Genomic DNA, 19,627 nt, shown 5'->3' on the forward strand with positions numbered 1-19,627 from the left:
GTTATTTTTTTAAGCCTTTGCTAGTATTGGATTAATAATGGATAGGTGTCATAATTGACTCCTCTCCATTATTAATCTGGCTTAATGTCACCTTACAATAGCAAGGTGGCATTAACCCTTCATTACCCCATATCCCACCGCTACACGGGAATGGGAAGAGAGTGGCCAAGTGCCAGAATAGGCGCATCTTCCAGAGGTGCCTTTTCTGGGGTAGCTGGGGGCAGGTGTTTTTAGCCAGGGGGGGGGGGGGGGCAATAACCATGGACCCTCTCCAGGCTATTAATATCTGCCCTCAGTCACTGGCTTTACTACTCTGGGGGAGAAAATTGTGCGGGAGCCCACGCCAATTTTTTCCGCCATTTAAGCCCTTAATTTACTAGCTAGAACGGCCAAATTTTGCATATACACACTACTAACATTAGTAGTGTGGAATATGCAAAAAAAAAAAAAAAAAATGGTGATATGAGATGGTTTACTGTATGTAAACCAGGTCTCATATCATGTCGGGTTTTAGGAAGAAGAAAGCAAAAGCCGGTAATTGAATTACCGGCTTTAAAGCTGTCTAGCGCTGGAAGAGATATATAGAGATATATAGATATATATATATATAGAGATATATATATATATATATATATATATACATATACATACACACACACCTATTCTATGTGTACACATTTATTCTACTGGAAGCTGTCAGTGTGATTTTACCGTACACCGCAATGAATTACCGGCATTTCTCGCTAACACCGCTGCGTATTTCTCGCAAGTCACACTGCTGGTCCGTGTGTGATCCGTATTTTTGGGGCTTCCATAGACTTTCATTGACGTTTTATTTGCGCAATACGGTGACAAACGCAGCATGCTGCGATTTTCTACGGCCGTAGAAAGCCGTATAATACTGATCAGTTTAATACGGCAGATAGGAGCAGGGGCATAGAGAATAATTGTGCTGTATGTTGTGAGTTTTACGGATGTAGTTTCTGTGCTCTTACGTCCGTAAAACTCACAAGTGTGAAGCCGGCCTTACTGTGGTAAAGGGTGGGGGGGGGGGGGGCAAAAGGGGAATATCGTGTCCCCTCTGCCCAGGAGCGCAGCCTGTGGGCTGATGCATTAGGGACATGCATCTCAACTGGAACCTATTATACATATATATAGCTGCACAACATATTCTGGGTGCCGAGTGGTTCCGTAACACTCATTTATATTTTTTTAATGTTTTGGCGCTTTCACTTAAAAACAATTTAAAAAAAAAAAAAAAAATGTTTGTATTGTTTTATTATGAGAGCTATATCTTATTTTTCTGCTGATGGAGCTGTATTGCGGCTTGTTTGTGGGACAAGATGCAGTTTCCAGTGGTTCCATTTTTATTTACATGTCTTTTTAATCGAGTTTTATTGCACTTCGTTCGGTGGCATGATACATCAGTTTTTGGCTTCGTTTTTTTTTTTTTTTACGGTGTTCACTGAGGGGGTTAACTAGTGGGACAGTTTTATAGATCAGGTCGTTAAGGACGCGGCGATTCCAAATGTGCTGACTTATTGTTTATTTACATAAATGTATTTATTGGAAAAATATTTATTTTTCTTTGATTAGAGATTTAAAAAAAATATTTTTACACTTCATAAAATTTATTTTTTAAACTTTTTTTTTTTTTACTTTATCCCAGGATGGAACATTACTTTGTTACATCAGATCGCTGATCTGACACTCTGCACTGCAGAGTATCATATCAGCGATTTGACAGGCAGGGAAGGGGGCATGCCTGTCAGATAGCGTCTGGCTAGAAGAGAGCAGGGAGACCCCTCCCTGAGTGATGCCCCTCTGTGTCGCTGTCACTACTGACAGCAGCCACAGAGGGGTTAAACGGCCATGATCGGTGCGAGCACCAATCATGGGTGTTGCTGCAGGGGTGTCAGCTGTCACATACAGCTGACATCCGCATGCGATCGCTGTGGCGCTCACCATGAGGCCATACTAGTACAGCGGTTGCGGGAATACACCTCCTGCAGAGCAGTACTAGTACAGCACATGTCAGGAAGGGGTTAATATTTTTTCCCCATGTAAAATGAAATTTTTCATCTTTGGAATGTTTTATTGTCCCTCTAAAGTGGAGTAAAAATGTGACGCCATTGTTGTCAGCAGCGATCTGGGAGTCAGAGATGCTTCCAGGAGTCTTCCCCATGCTGTTCTCCTTCCAGTCAGCACTGTTCCCATCCATTTGAACATTCTCACTACCTCCCAGATCTCCTTGTAGGGTCTGCTGGAAAAAAAAAAAAAAAAAAAGATTGGATTTCCCATTGACTCCCCTTTATACTCGTTAATTGAAACAAGCATACATTAGGAATTGCTCGGTTTGAGCAATGAGCACCCGAGCATTTTAGTGCTCGCTCATCCCGAACGCAGAACAGTGCAGGGTGCAATTTTTTATTTTTTTTTATGACGACATTGGCAATTCTTGCACAAATCATTCAGTTACTTTAAATTTATTGGTGCATCATATAGTTATTATATATAAGCTTTATTATTTACATTCACATGTAACAATGCAATAAAAGATTCCACTGCATAACTGAGAAAATACATTGTTATCAAGTCACTTTATATACTGTATACAGAAAGAGCAAAAATGCTGCTAGTTCATAGTTTTCAAGAGACTGCTTTCATCACCACATCTGATGTGACCTCTCCAGTTCAATCCTCAGATTTGTCGCCTAAAATGAGAAATTATTCAGAAAAAAACACAAGTATTAAACAAAGCAACAATTACATTAACATAACTTGTAAGGCTTAGAAAAAAAAAATAAATCAGTTCCGACTTTTTTTTTTTAGAGCTGATTGAGAGCTAGACAAAAAAAAACAAACAAACACGGAGGCAGATTTTACTTATTTTAGGAATTAGATGAAATGTTTCAATTAATTAACCATGGAAATCTATTTGGGCAAAGAACAGCACACTTCTCTCTTCCAGTAGCACAAATTCATTTATTAGTATATATAATAAAGCAATGTATGGAAACATTTAGTAGCATAGACATATATACACTGATCAGTCTAAACTATTTGTGCCCTCTTATGAACACAGCCTTATATGATTTTTTTTAATAAAATGTCAACATGGTAGATACCACTGACTTGCACGAAGGTGCAAGTTGAAAATCTCATATCACAAGCTGACAGTAAAAACATCCGAACTCTGCCACATGGTAATTAATAACAGAATTGTTTTTGTCTTAGTTATATAAACTATGAGCTTAAAAAGTAGCTATAGGGGAGTAAGGGGGAATTCACACAAATTTTAATACATTGTACATGAAAAACAAAAAAAAAAAAACCTCTAAATGTAGTTAAAAAAAACATTGGTTAAAAGCATTTGCATACCATGTGGCGGGTGTAAGCATGGTTGTCACATCGCCAACGGCCGAAACCAAAGTTTCCCAGCATGCACAGTGGTGCTATGTCTCTCTACCGTGCAGATGATCATCATCGCCTAAACAAGGTGATCTTGCAAAATATGGCAAGATCTCACTGCTTAGAGCAGAGAGGTAATGTTTAATGCTGTGGCATGAAAGATTACATGCATATCACATTGCAGAGTGAAGTCAAACTATGGCCTCAGCAGCAGGGCAAGACCCGTTTTAGATTCCTTCTGTCTGCACATTAGACACATGTGTGGTACAGAGTGATCACCGAGAAGCCATGCCATCCAAAAAGGCCAAATGCTTCACATTTCCATTAGTCAATAATAGCTAAAAACCTTTTATTTATATAATTTACTGCTTTAAAAATCAATATCTGTCTAAAAACAAGTAAAATATCTAATTACATTTTATTCTTTAATTAAAGTTGATTTGTGTGGAAAGGCACTTAAAGGGGGTTTTCCAGGCTTGGGAAGAAGTCTGCAGTCACTCTATATGACTACAGACTTCTGACTCCTCATACAATGGCAAGATTCTCCGATGCCACAAGAGCTTCTTTCAATGCAAGTGAATTGAGCGTCGCCCCACACCTGTTGTCAAAATGTAGCTGGAAGAATGCATATAGTATATCTACGGTCATATAACAGCCCGTAATACCGGGAAAATCCTAACCGTGTGCGGTGTGTGTGCTGTAAAAATTTATAAGTCTGAAGTTAGAGCGTAACTGCAGCGTTTCATCAAAAACCTTGACAACCCCTTTACCCTCTTAAAGGGAACCTGTCAGCAGGATTGTGCACAGGAAAATACAGACTGTGTCAGTTTGGCACAGTTATACCGATTACAATGATACTTTGGTTAATTAAATCTGTCTTGTGGTTCTTGCAGACTTTTTTTTTGGGGGGGGGGGCGCCTTTGGGGAGTCTGTATGTGGTGATTTGCTGTGGTGTATTCCTCAGAATGGCTTCTGACAGGTCACCGATCCCTCACTGACCTGCCCCCTATTTTACATAATGAATATTATATACAGTATATTGAAAAAAAAATCCCCTGCAGACAGGCCATCTTGCTACAGAAAAAAGAACAAATTGCCTCCACACATACCCACACCTCCAAAAAAAATAAATACAGGGAATGAAGGAACAGATTGTGAATCAATTTTTCTTGCCATTGTGCAGATGGAACCAATAAACTGGCAGAAATGATGGGCAATTAGCAGGATAATTCCTATAAAGGAGAAATTCTACAGGGGGTGACTACAGACCATTTCTTTATTCTCATCCGTTTTTGGCTCTTTTGGTCACTTTTGCATTTTGTTGTTTCTCTCACCCCCTAGAGGTACTGTACAGTAGCATGAAGCGGTGTCTTCAACCCACAGAAATTGCTCATGTACCGCAGCTCATCCAGGATGACACCAATTCGAGCTGTGGCAAGAAGGGTAGCTGTGTGTCAGCGTAGTGTCCAAAGGCTGGAGGCCCTACCAGTACACAGGCCAGTACACCAGGAGACGTGGAGGCAGCCAGGAGGGCAACAAGAAAGCAGCAGGACCGCTACCTCCTCCTTTGTTCAAGGAGGAACAGTGCCAGAGCCCTGCAAAAGGACCTCCAGCAGGTCACTAACATCCATGTGTCTGCTCAAACAGACTACATGAGGGTGGTATGAAGAATAGTGATGAGAGAGTGTACCCGTTGCTCGGGTGACCTCCGAGTATTTGTTAGTGTTCAGAGATATTGTTTTCATCACGGCAGCTGAATGATTTGCAGCTATTAGCCAGGCTGAGTACATGTGGGGGTTGCCTGGTTGCTAGGTAATCCCCACATGTAATCAAGCTGGCTAATAGCTGTAAATCATGCTGCTGAGGCGATGAAAACTTAATCTCTGAGCAGTCAAATACTCGGAGACCACCCGAGCAATGAGTACACTCTCTCATCACTAATGAAGACCCAACACAAGTGGGTGTTGTGCTTACAGCCAACACTGTGCAGAGAGATTGTCATTTGCCAGAGAGCATCAAGATTGGCATAATCAACAATGGTACTCAGCTCTTCAAGGATGAGAAAAGGATCACACTGAAGGGTTTGGCAGCGGGTCAGTAATGGTGTTTGGAGGCATTTCTTTGGCAGGGCTACACAGCCCTCTATGTGCTAGTCAAAGGCATCATGACTGCCATTATGTACTAGGATGAGATCCTCAGACCCATTGTGAGACCATATGCTGGTACCCTGGGCTTTGGGTTCCATCCCATGCATGACAATGCTAGGCCTCATGTGGCTTAAGTATGTCAGCAGTTCCTGCAGGATGAAGGCATTGATGCTATGGACTGGCCCGCCCGTTCCCCAGACCTGAATCCAATTGAGCACATCTGGCACGTCATGTCTCATTCCATCCACTAGACAAAAAAAAATAAAATATGCTTTTGGCACTCAAAGAGTCTATTTTATAATCAGATTTATTGTGCAATATATTTCCAAGCAGACAGTAGTAACGTTTCGGTCATAACATTGACCTTCATCAGACTAAAATGTACAAAAAGAAAAAACAGTTACATAATATAGATTAAAGTACATCCATATTAGACACCTCATAGATATAACAAAATGAATATTGACCACCAACGAGAATATCCGATATAACAGAAAAAACATGTCAATTACTGTGATAGAAAGATACCACTAGCTGTGACTTTCTCCATAGAAATACAGTCTATAAATCTATTGAGTGACACAAAGAGGTTCATATAGGAAACTTAATAATTCGGTAACTAAGATCATCATGCCACTGGAACACAAAATAGAAAAAAAATCTTACCCCAATGTCAGCTAGGAATAGGATTATTTGCAAGAATATCTGAATGAGAACACCCCATGTAAAAAAACCACGACCGCGGAATTTTTTTTTAAAAAAACATACTAGTGTAATGATATATCTAGGTCGCAACAGCGCTGCATTATGAGCGTGAGATATAGTGCTTACCAGCTATTGGAAGTGGGTTTCTTTTTTTGAGCAGTGTATATGCATATGTTTACACACACACATGGATACGTACATACCTGCCAAGCAGGGTTGGTGTTCTAGAGATTGGTTGATTTATTTGAAGTAAAATGTCTTAGAATGGAGGCCCTTTAAATTACTGAAGGGGTCTGAATACCCATCTGCAATATCATAAGAAGCTGGTAACACCCTGTTGTGTCCCCATTCTATTTGTATCCTAATGGTTCTCCATCCAAGGAAGGGATTATATCCTTTCTAAATTCCATGCCCACATTCTCCTCTTCCAAACACTCTGATCTATGTAAATAAATATCTCACAAGTAGATTGAAGTTGTGAAACGCTTTAAATTTGAGAAAGCCCCAGGCCATGATGGGCATAAAGCCTTTTACTACAAACTAGTCTACCAAGAAACTATTCTACCTGTCTCTATTTCACCCACTCTCATTGGCATATAATGACATACTTCAAAGTAAAGCCCCTCCTGATAAATTTGTTGCTGCCCAGACAATGGCGTTTCATACACCAAATAAAGCTCACACATCTTTAACCCCTCTGTGACCTTAGACGTACTATCCCGTCGAGGTGCCCTGGGCTTATCTGACCCTGGACGGGATAGTACGTCATAGCGATCGGCAGCGCTCACGGGGGGAGCGCCGCCGATCGCGGCCGGGTGTCAGCTGCTTATCGCAGCTGACATCCGGCACTATGTGCCAGGAGCGGTCACGGACCGCCCCCGGCACATTAACCCCTGGCACACCGCGATCAAACATGATCGCGATGTGCCGGCGGTGCAGGGAAGCACCGCGCAGAGAGGGGGCTCCCTGCAGGCTTCCCTGAGACCCCCGCAGCAACGCGATGTGATCGCGTTGCTGCGAGGGTCTCACCTCCCTCCCTGCTTCCTCCAGCCCCGGATCCAAGATGGCCGCGGATCCGGGTCCTGCAGGGAGGGAGGTGGCTTCACAGAGCCTGCTCAGAGCAGGCACTGTGAAGACTGCAGCGCTGCATGTCAGATCAGTGATCTGACAGAGTGCTGTGCAAACTGTCAGATCACTGATCTGTGATGTCCCCCCCGGGACAAAATAAAAAAGTAAAAAAAAAAAAATTTCCAAATCTGTAAAAAAAAAAAAATTAAAAAAAATATTCCAAAATAATGAAAAAAAAATATATATATTATTCCCATAAATACATTTCTTCATCTAAATAAAAAAAAAAAAAAAAACAACAATAAAAGTACACATATTTAGTATCACCGCGTCCGTAACGACCCGACCTATAAAACTGGCCCACTAGTTAACCCCTTCAGTAAACACCGTAAGAAAAAAAAAAAAAAACGAGGCAAAAAACAACGCTTTATTATCATACCGCCGAACAAAAAGTGGAATAACACGCGATCAAAAAGACAGATATAAATAACCATGGTACCGATGAAAACGTCATCTTGTCCCGCAAAAAACGAGCCACCATACAGCATCATCAGCAAAAAAATAAAAAAGTTATAGTCCTGAGAATAAAGCGATGCAAAAATAATTATTTTTTCTGTAAAATAGTTTTTATCGTATAAAAGCGCCAAAACATAAAAAATGATATAAATGAGGTGTCGCTGTAATCGAACTGACCCGAAGAATAAAACTGCTTTATCAATTTTACCAAACGCGGAACGGTATAAACGCCTCCCCCAATAGAAATTCATGAATAGCTGGTTTTTGGTCATTCTTCCTCACAAAAATCGGAATAAAAAGCTATCAAAAAAATGTCACGTGCCCGAAAATGTTACCAATAAAAACGTCAACTCGTCCCGCAAAAAACAAGACCTCACATGACTCTGTGGACCAAAATATGGAAAAGTTATAGATCTCAAAATGTGGTATTGCAAAAAATATTTTTTGCAATAAAAAGCGTCTTTCAGTGTGTGACGGCTGCCAATCATAAAAATCCGCTAGAAAACCCGCTATAAAAGTAAATCAAACCCCCCCTTCATCACCCCCTTAGTTAGGGAAAAATTAAAAAAATGTATTTATTTCCATTTTCCCATTAGGGCTAGGGTTAGGATTAGGGCTAGAGTTAGGGCTAGGATTAGGGCTAGGATTAGGGTTAGGGCTAGGGTTAGGGCTAGGGTTAGGGCTAGGGTTAGGGCTAGGGTTAGGGCTAAAGTTAGGGTTAGGATTTAGATTACATTTACAGTTGGGAATAGGGTTGGGATTAGGGTTAGGGGTGTGTCAGGGTTAGAGGTGTGGTTAGGGTTACCGTTGGAATTAGGGTTAGGGGTGTGTTTGGATTAGGGTTTCAGTTATAATTGGGGGGTTTCCACTGTTTAGGCACATCAGGGGCTCTCCAAACACGACATGGCGTCCGATCTCAATTCCAGCCAATTCTGCGTTGAAAAAGTAAAACAGTCCTCCTTCCCTTCAGAGCTCTCCCGTATGCCCAAACAGGGGTTTACCCCAACATATGGGGTATCAGCGTACTCAGGACAAATAGGACAACAACTTTTGTGGTCCAATTTCTCCTGTTACCCTTGGGAAAATACAAAACTGGGGGCTAAAATATAATTTTTGTGGGAAAACAAAAAGATTTTTTATTTTCACGGCTCTGCGTTATAAACTGTAGTGAAACACTTGGGGGTTCAAAGTTCTCACAACACATCTAGATAAGTTCATTGAGGGGTCTAGTTTCCAATATGGGGTCACTTGTGGGGGGTTTCTACTGTTTAGGTACATTAGGGGCTCTGCAAACGCAATGTGACGCCTGCAGACCAATCCATCTAAGTCTGCATTCCAAATGATGCTCCTTCCCTTCCGAGCCCTCCCATGCGCCCAAACGGTGGTTCCCCCCCCCACATATCGGGTATCAGCGTACTCAGGACAAATTGGACAACAACATTTAGGGTCCAGTTTCTCCTGCTAACCTTGGAAAAATACAAAACTGGGGGCTAAAATATAATTTTTGTGGAAAAAAAAATATTTTTTATTTGCACGGCTCTGCGTTATAAACTGTAGTGAAATACTTGGGGGTTCAAAGCTCTCACAACACATCAAGATGAGTTCCTTAGGGGGTCTACTTTCCAAAATGGTGTCACTTGTGGGGGGTTTCTACTGTTTAGGTACATTAGGGGCTCTGCAAACGCAATGTGACGCCTGCAGACCATTCCATCTAAGTCTCCTTCCCTTCCGAGCCCTCCCATGCGCCCAAACGGTGGTTCCCCCCCCACATATGGGGTATCAGCGTACTCAGGACAAATTGGACAACAACTTTTGGGGTCCAATTTCTCCTGTTACCCTTGGGAAAATACAAAACTGGGTGCTAAAAAATAATTTTTGTGGGAAAAAAATTGTTTTATTTTTATGGCTCTGCATTATAAACTTCTGTGAAGCCCTTGGTGGGTCAAAGTGCTCACCACACATCTAGATAAGTTCCTTAGGGGGTCTACTTCCCAAAATGGTGTCACTTGTGGGGGGTTTCAATGTTTAGGCACATCAGTGGCTCTCCAAACGCAACATGGCGTCCCATCTCAATTCCTGTTAATTTTGCATTGAAAAGTCAAACGGCGCTCCTTCCCTTCCGAGCTCTCCCATGCGCCCAAACAGTGGTTTACTGCCACATTTGGGGTATCAGCGTACTCAGGACAAATTGGACAACAACTTTTGGGGTCCATTTTCTCCTGTTACCCTTGGTAAAATAAAACAAATTGGAGCTGAAGTAAATTTTTTGTGAAAAAAAGTTAAATGTTCATTTTTATTTAAACATTCCAAAAATTCCTATTAAACACCTGAAGGGTTAATAAACTTCTTGAATGTGGTTTTGAGCACCTTGAGGGGTGCAGTTTTTAGAATGGTGTCACACTTGGGTATTTTCTATCATATAGACCCCTCAAAATGACTTCAAATGAGATGCGGTCCCTAAAAAAAAAAAATGGTGTTGTAAAAATGAGAAATTGCTGGTCAACTTTTAAACCCTATAACTCCCTAACAAAAAAAAAATTTGGTTCCAAAATTATGCTGATGTAAAGGAGACATGTGGGAAATGTTACTTATTAAGTATTTTGTGTGACATATCTCTGTGATTTAATTGCATAAAAATTCAAAGTTTGAAAATTGCGAAATTTTCAAAATTTTTGCCAAATTTCCGTTTTTTTCACAAATAAACGCAGGTACCATCAAAGAAATTTTACCACTATCATGAAGTACAATATGTCACGAGAAAACCATGTCAGAATCACCAGGATCCGTTGAAGCGTTCCAGAGTTATAACCTCATAAAGGGACAGTGGTCAGAATTGTAAAAATTGGCCTGGTCATTGACGTGCAAACCACCCTTGGGGGGTAAAGGGGTTAAAAAAAATAATATATATATATATATATATATATATATATATATATATATATATATATATATATATATATATATATATATATATATATATATATATATATATATATATATATATTCCATTTACCAGTCTCAAAACATATTTCAAACTATTAACAGCAATTATGACTCACAGGCTCATCAACTACCTACCATCCTTAATAAACAGGGATCAGGTTAGATTTATTTCCTTCTATCAGACCCCAGATAATATCCAAAGTGTGGTGAACCTAATTCATCACTCCAATATCCCCATGGTAGTATTTGCACTCTATATACAGAGAAGATGTTTGCTAGCCTATCCAGGAAGTATCTGATGGCTCTTTTGAAGTGAAAATAGGGTAAAAAAATTCCTCTCTATTCAGTATTTGTAAGGAAAATCCTGACCAAATACTGAACGTGTGAACGTAGCCTTAAAATTAGTTAAAGGCACACCCAAAGTATATCAACTAACTAGATATAAACTTATCCAGTCCCTGGACTCCGGATACATGTGCAACTATCCACCTCTAATCAAGCTAATAATGACTGACCTAGCTGCTATCATTAAATGTGGCCCAATAAAAGAGCTTGCATCAAAGAGACTTACACTACTGTTTCAAAGTTTAGGGTCACTTAGAAAATTTCCTTATTTTTTAAAGAAAAGCACAGTTTTTTTCCAATGAAGCTAACAGTAAATGATTCAGAAATACACTCTATACATTGTTATTATGGTAAATGACTATTCTAGCTGCAAATGTCTGGTCTGTAATGCAATATCATCATAGGTGTTTATAGGCCCATTTCCAACAACCATCACTCCAGTGTTCTTATGGTACTTTTTGTTTGCTAACTGTGTAAGAAGGCTACTGGGTGGTTAGAATACCCTTGAAAACCATTGTGCAAGTATGTCAGCACAGCTGAAAACAGTTTGGCTGATTAGAGAACCTATAAACCTGAGAGAATCTGAAGTATTACATTTATTGGTTCCATTAAACTCAATATTGCCAGAATAAAAAATAAAAAAAAAGAACTTTCATGTGAAACTCGACAGTCTAGTCTTGTTCTTAGAAACGAAGGCTATTCCATGTGAGATATTGCCAAGAAAGTGAAAATTTCCTACTACGGTGTGTACTACTCCCTTCAGAGGAGAGCACAAACAGGCTCTAGCCAGAGTAGAAAGAAGTGGGAGGTCCCGCTGCACAACTGAGCAACAAGACAAGTACATTAGAGTCTGTAAGAAATTGACGACTCACAGTTCCTCAACTGGCAGCTTCATTAAATAGTACACGCAAAAAATTCCAGTGTCAACGTCTACAGTGAAGATGCGACTCCGGGATGCTGGCCTTCAGGGCAGAGTAGCAAAGAAAAAGCCATATCCGAGACTGGCTAATAAAAGGAAAATATTAATATGAGCAAAACAACACAGACATTGGACAGAGGAAGATTGGAAAAAAAGTGTTATGGACAGAAAAATCCAAGCTCGAGGTGTTTGGATCACACAGAAGAACATTTGTGAGACACAGAACTGAAAAGATGCTGGAAGAGTGCCTGACGCCATCTGTCAAGCATGGTGGAGGTAATGTGATGGTCTGGGGTTGCTTTGGTGCTGGTTAAGTGGGAGATTTGTACAAAGTAAAAGGAATTTTGAATAAGGAAGGCTTATTTTGCAATGTCATTCCATACTCTGTGGACAGCGCTTGATTGGAGCCAATATCATCCTACAACAGGACAACGACCCAAAGCACACCTCCAAATTATGCAAGAACTATTTAGGGAAGAAGCAGGCAGCTGGTATTCTATCTGTAATGGAATGGCCAGCGCAGTCACCAGATCTCAACCCCATTGAGCTGTTGTGGGAGCAGCTTGACCGTATGGTATGCAAAAAGTGCCCATCGAACCAAACCAACTTGTGGGAGGGGCTTCTGAAAGCATGGGGTGAAATTTCTCCAGATTACCTCAGGAAATTAACTGCTAGTATGCCAAAGATCTGCAATGCTGTAATTGCCGCAAAGACAGCATTCTTTGACAAAAGCAAAGTTTGAAGGAGAAAATTATTATTTCAAATAAAAATCTTTTTTTTCGAACCTTGTCAATGTCTGGAATAGATTTTCAATTGATTTGGCAACTCATTTGATTAATAAAAGTATGAGTTTTCATAGAAAAAACTAAATTGTCTGGGTGACCCTAAACTTTGAAACTGTAGTGTATGCTCTACCACGAAAGACTGGTAGATTATAGGGGTCCATTTTTTTTCCTCTATTATAATGCAGTTCAGTTAGCGGAGCTCACAGTTATAAATGACACAATGGAGATCCACCTGTGGGTTAAACATTCAGCCCTCCCGACAATATTGAAGGTTTGGGTGCCAGTATAATGTGCATGTAAAGCACCGGCTGACTGAGGGTCGGGAGAGATGTCAATCGCACATCTGCTGTTGGACTGCTGACCACATTGCTCTCATGGAGATGGAAAGGCCTCTCTTGATCCATCCTCTGTATCGAGCTATCGCCCTATATCACTTCTCCCCTATGCCTCAAAACTACTGAAACAACACGTCCATCTTGAACTGTCCTCCCATCTATCTTCCTGCTCCCTCTTCAGCCGCTTACAATCTGGCTTCCGGTCCCACCACTCCTCTGAAACTGCCCTAACTAAAGTCACCAATGACCTATTAACCGCCAAGAGCAAGCAACACTACTCTGTCCTCCTCCTCCTGGACCTGTCCTCTGCCTTTGACACAGTGGACCATTCCCTGTTGCTGCGGACCTTCTCATCCCTTGGCATCACAGACTTGGCCCTTTCCTGGATCTCGTCATACCTAACTGACCGGACATTCAGCGTCTCCAACACACCACCTCCTCACCTCGCTACCTACAGTGCCTACAAGTAGTATTCAACCCCCTGCAGATTTAGCAGGTTTACACATTTGGAATTAACTTGGCATTGTGACATTTGGACTGTAGATCAGCCTGGAAGTGTGAAATGCACTGCAGCAAAAAAAGAATGTTATTTCTTTGTTTTTTTTAAATTGTGAAAAGTCTTTTCAGAGGGTCATTTATTATTCAACCCCTCAACCCACCAGAATTCTGTTTGGTTCCCCTAAAGTATTAAGAAGTAGTTCAGGCACAAAGAACAATGAGCTTCACATGTTTGGATTAATTATCTCTCTTTCCAGCTTTTTCTGACTATTTGAGACCCTCCCCAAACTTGTGAACAGCACTCATACATGGTCAACATGGGAAAGACAAAAGGAGCATTCCAAGGCCATCAGAGACAAGATCGTGGAGGGTCACAAGGCTGGCAAGGGGTACAAAACCCTTTCCAAGGAGTTGGGCCTACCTGTCTCCACTGTTGGGAGCATCATCCGGAAGTGGAAGGCTTATGGAACTACTGTTAGCCTTCCAGTTGAAAGTTTCCTCCCGTGCCGAGGCCAAGCTTGTCCGAAGAGTCAAGGCTAACCAAAGGACAACAAGGAAGGAGCTCCAGGAAGATCTCATGGCAGTGGGGACATTGGTTTCAGTCAATACCATAAGTAACGTACTCCACCGCAATGGTCTCCATTCCAGACGAGCCCGTAAGGTACCTTTACTTTCAAAGCGTCATGTCAAGGCTCGTCTACAGTTTGCTCATGATCACTTGGAGGACTCTGAGACTGACTGGTTCAAGGTTCTCTGGTCTGATGAGACCAAGATCGAGATCTTTGGTGCCAACCACACACGTGACGTTTGGAGACTGGATGGCACTACATACGACCCCAAGAATACCATCCCTACAGTCAAGCATGGTGGTGGCAGCATCATGCTGTGGGGCTGTTTCTCAGCCAAGGGGCCTGGCCATCTGGTCCGCATCCATGGGAAGATGGCTAGCACGGCCTACCTGGAGATTTTGGCCAAGAACCTCCGCTCCTCCATCAAGGATCTTAAGATGGGTCGTCATTTCATCTTCCAACAAGACAACGACCCAAAGGACACAGCCAAGAAAACCAAGGCCTGGTTCAAGAGGCAAAAAATCAAGGTGTTGCAGTGGCCTAGTCAGTCTCCTGACCTTAACCCAATTGAAAACTTGTGGAAGGAGCTCAAGATTAAAGTCCACATGAGACACATCTGTTAATAAATCCTGCTCTTGTTTGAAGGCTCTAACTTATTTGCATTATTAAACCTACTAAATCTGCAGGGGGTTGAATACTTGTAGGCACTGTATCTGTCGGAGTCCCGCAAGGCTCAGTTCTAGGGCCGCTGCTCTTCTCCATTTACACTTTGGGCCTGGGACAGCTCATAGAATCTCACGGTTTTCAGTATCATCTCTATGCTGATACACAGATCTACATCTCTGGACCAGATATCACCACCCTACTAACCAGAATCCCTCAATGTCTATCCGCTATTTCATCAGTCTTCTCCACTAGATTTCTAAAACTTAACATGGACAAAACAAAATTCATCGTCTTTCCCCCCATCTCACGTGACCCTCCCAACGAACCTATCCATTACAGTAAACGGCTGCCCACTCTCCCCAGTCCCACAAGCTCGCCATCTCTGGACAATCCTTGACACGGATCTCTCCTTCAAACCGCATATCCAAGCCCTTTCTACTTCCTGCCGCCTTCAACTCAAAAATATTTCACGGATCCATACATTACTAAAACAAGAATCAGCAAAAACCCTAGTCCATGCCCTCATCTCCCGCCTCGACTACTGCAACCTCCCCTCTAACACTCTCGCACCCCTACAATCTATTCTAAACTCAGCTGCCTGACTAATCCACCTGTCCCCCCGCTATTCCCCAGCCTCTCCCCTCTGTCAATCCCTTCACTGGCTCCCCATTACCCAGAGAACACAGTACAAAAGCCTAACCATAACATAAAAGCCATCCACAACCTGTCTCCTCCATACATCTGTGACCTTGTCTCCCGGTACTTTCCTGCACGCAACCTCCGATCCTCACAAGATCTCCTTCTCTACTCCCCTCTTCCCACAATCGCATACAAGATTTCTCTTGCGCATCACCCCTACTCTGGAACTGTCTTCCACAACATAGACTCTCGCCTACCATCAAAACATTCAAAAAGAACCTGAAGACCCACCTCTTCCGACAAGCCTACAACCTGCAGTAACCACCGATCGACCAAACCACTACACCAGATCTATCCTCACCTGTTTTATCCTCATCCATACCTTGTAGATTGTGAGCCCTTGCAGGCAGGGTCCTCTCTTCTCCTGTACCCAGATGTGGCTTGTATTGTTTAAGATTATTGCACTTGTTTTTATTATGTATACACCTCTTTACATGTAAAAGCGCCATGGAATAAATTGCGCTATTATAATTAATAATAGTAATGATGATGGAGATAAGCCGCTGGCCAAAGTGTCAGTTGGCAACTTTCTCGGAACACAGGAGTGCTTGGCTGAACAAGCGCTTCTGTGTATGGGACAGTCAGCCAAGATAGCGGTCACATGAAGACCTAATGTGTATGCCTGGCTCAATCATTTAAATACACGGTCCCTAAGATTAGGAAATCATTATGATCTACTAGTCTGATAACATACCATACAATTCAATAATTCCATTCAATTAAAAATAGACTTATTTGGCTTTACAATAAATGGCAGGACCGCTCAGCAAAAAAGCCAAGTACTCTCAGATTCGGAAGAATTGCATTCTTTAAGGAGAAGCATAAACCATTGTATTTGTACAGTATTGTAGATAAAAATAAAATTACCTGTTTGATACTTTTGTTTGGCGCGCGCTCTTTCATCTCCATCAAAGTACCACACAGTTATTGCGTACCTATGTGAAAGAAAGACACGGTATAATAACAGCCTGCCATGAAGGCATTATAGTTATCTGCTATTAAGATATTCTAAGGTATCAAGCCGTCTATTAAACGTACAAACATTGGGCTGATTGTCTCTTCTGGATACAGAAACTACGCTGCTGGCCAAGGCATCATTCGAAAAATCAAAACTCAGCTTTGGCTTTCAGTTTCTTGCTTCTGTGTAAAATACGGAAAGCCATAGGAAGATACAAGTCCGTACAAAAAGCTACATGGTAGTGGCAGTATTGCTGCCTCTGAATGGCCGTCTAGCGGTAAGTTTTCTTCAGTTATCACATTGCATAACATTCAGGATACATCATCTCAGTCTGTCGCTAATCAGAGGCAGATTCTAATGTGGCAACCTGCCGACCATTCGGGAAGGTGGAAGATAGGATATAGGAGGAAGAGGAAGGAAGGGTTTACAATTTGGGCTACACTTTGCATCTGCACACTGGTGCTAGGACCACTGGGTATTAGCAGCAGTGGATGTCACCTATGCAGCCAGCCAAACAACAATTGTGTCAGCAATTGATTCAGCATATACAATGTACTCTCAAGGAAGGTACAGGCTGTGTAACAAAGCTCCCATTCTCCCTGATACAGGCCTATTTCCTGTACTGGGCAGCCAATGTATGACGTACATGTTAGGAAAGCATAAAATCCAGGGCAATAGTTTAACAATTTTTATAAAGAACATTGGTTAGTTTTACTGTATTTGCCAACGAGTATCTCAGATTTGAATTTTTTTTGTCTCTCTGTTTTCGACACAAGTTTTTATATTTGCAGTTACGCAAATGCACCAAGGGGTTTAACTGCTCAGCTTCTACAGCCTCTATGTCCAACATAAATCATATAGAAAAGAGGGTGTAGATGACCACATCTTTGGAGTAAAAAATAAAACGTTATTAAATTATACAAAAGTACATAAGAACTAGCCAAAAGTTGGTACACATACCACAAGAGGTCAAGTAACTACATAGTATAACACATTTGGTCTGAAGAGATAGCGGAACTGAAACAGTCACATGGAACGTTATGCAAGACCAATATAGTGAAAATAGGTCTATATCTTCTATGTATCCCCATATAAGGAATCATACTCAGAACAAACAACCAAAAGGTATAAAACAATAAATTACATTACCAGAAATGGAGTGTAGTACCAAGTACCCTTCTTTTCTACATGATTTATGTTAATCAGGTGTAACCAATTTTTACGGCCCTTGTTATTCTGTATCATGTTAATGATTAAAATACATTATAACTTACTTTTCCCTTTATAGCTTTTTTCTCTATATCATGGACATAGACTACAGAATGAGGCTGTCAGGAGACCGTGTGGACATCACTGGAATGATACAGATCTGGAGGTGAGCGTTTTCACTTCACATAGGCCACTTTACCAGTTAAGAAGTGGGAGGTCCAGAAGTGGACAACCATTTTAATTTTAATTTGTGTCGCCAAAAGTGTGACAAAGCGTACAAAAAGGGTCACAAAACGTAGAAAAGGCAAGAATGGAACAATACACCAAGAAAGTGTACAGGCCCACAGAGGTTTCATAGATATTACACTTGTCGATGAATAAGAAAAACACCAAGGTTACTTTTCGGTAGCTGGTTTCTCCGGAACCCAAGACAGAACACCTGAGAGGGCTCCGCCCAGCTACTGAAAAAAAAAAAAACAGAGTGGTACCTCTCCCCCGCTTCAGTTGGGTTACAGAGCATGAGAGGACCTCAGGCTAATTTACCAATTTACACGGATAACCAACACCACATTATATCACAAAAGTCACCCAAAAGGTGAGAAAGGGAAGGGGGAATGGGGGAATATACAGGTGTTGTCATGGGTTCCAGAAAAAACCGTTACTGGTAAGTAACCTTGGTGTTTTCCCTTTACCCATGACAGCACACCTGAGAGATTTTTGGGGAAATTAAAAGCCCTAGGGAGGGACCACTGCTTGCAGCACCGTTCTATTAAAGGTTAGGTCAGTCAAATAGGACAGATTCAGTCTGTATTGATTAAAGAAGGTAGATGATGAGGACCAGGTAGCGGCCTTACAGATCTGGTCAATCGATACCTCCAACTTCTCTGCCCAGGAAGTAGCCACTCTGGTGGAGTGAGCCTTGATGACTTCAGGAACTGGCGCGCCATTCGCAGAGTAAGATGAACTAATGGCCTCCTTGATCCATCTGGCAATGGTATTTTAGATACCCCGGAACCCTTTCTGCTATCTTGGAAGGTTATGAATAGGGATTGATCTTTTCTCCACTGACTAGTCATGGACATATATTCTAACATGGACCTCCTCACATCTAAAGTATGGAATTTTTCCTCCCTTGGATTTTTAGGGTTATCACCCTATGTGATCTCCTGGTTCCTATGGAATTTAAGAACTACCTTGGGGAGATATGCCGGATCTGGTCTTAGAACAATCCGGTCCTCATACATTTGTGTGTAGGGGGGACATATTGACAGGGCTGACGTTAAGGCCACTAGCAACACCGTTTTAAGCGTGGGGAATTTCACAGACAACTCCTGTAAAAGCTCAAATGGTCACCTGTTAGCGACTCAAACTAGGTTCAGGTCCCATGTCGGAATTTTTGGAACTATAACCAGTCTAGATCTACTACAGGATTTTAAAAATAAATTAATAAATAAATTGGGACAACCATCTGTTGGATGCTAGGTTGCAATTATACAAGGTACTCAAGGCCGACACCTGTACTTTGAGAGTATTAGTTGCTACCCCTCATTGCAATCCCGACTGCAGAAATTCTAGAGCAGCCCCTACCGGAGCTTCATCCCCCAAGGGCTGTCCTAAAAATTCCAGGAATTTCTTCCTTGTTCTACCATATATCTTTGATGTAAAGGCTTCCTACTTTTCAACAGGGTGGAGACTAGCCCTGGTTAGAATCCCTGCCGACTCAGTACCGCCCTCTCAAAAGTCCATGCTGCCAGATGGAAGCCCTTCACCTGAGTGGCACACTGGTCCCTGGGTAAGAAAGTCCGGGCTCTCTGATAGAATGCATGGATCGATAACGAACATCAACCTTAGAAG

The 19,627-nt window shown here is 41.7% G+C and overlaps 1 protein-coding gene across 1 annotated transcript in view; it reads right to left on the bottom strand.

The window, feature by feature from the left end:
• Positions 1–2,470: 2,470 nt before the first annotated feature.
• EGLN1 (egl-9 family hypoxia inducible factor 1) overlaps positions 2,471–19,627 on the bottom strand; it is an 83,261-nt gene continuing 66,104 nt past the window's right edge. Inside the window, exons 4-5 of the mRNA XM_069769429.1 lie at positions 16,474–16,541; positions 2,471–2,714 (exon numbers count right to left, since the gene is read on the bottom strand). Of these exons, the coding sequence (XP_069625530.1) occupies positions 2,695–2,714; positions 16,474–16,541 (88 nt within the window). The 3' untranslated portion in view covers positions 2,471–2,694. The remainder of the gene's footprint in view (positions 2,715–16,473; positions 16,542–19,627) is intronic.

The sequence above is a fragment of the Ranitomeya imitator genome, chromosome 5 (assembly GCF_032444005.1).
Source record: "Ranitomeya imitator isolate aRanImi1 chromosome 5, aRanImi1.pri, whole genome shotgun sequence".
Taxonomy (NCBI): domain Eukaryota; kingdom Metazoa; phylum Chordata; class Amphibia; order Anura; family Dendrobatidae; genus Ranitomeya; species Ranitomeya imitator.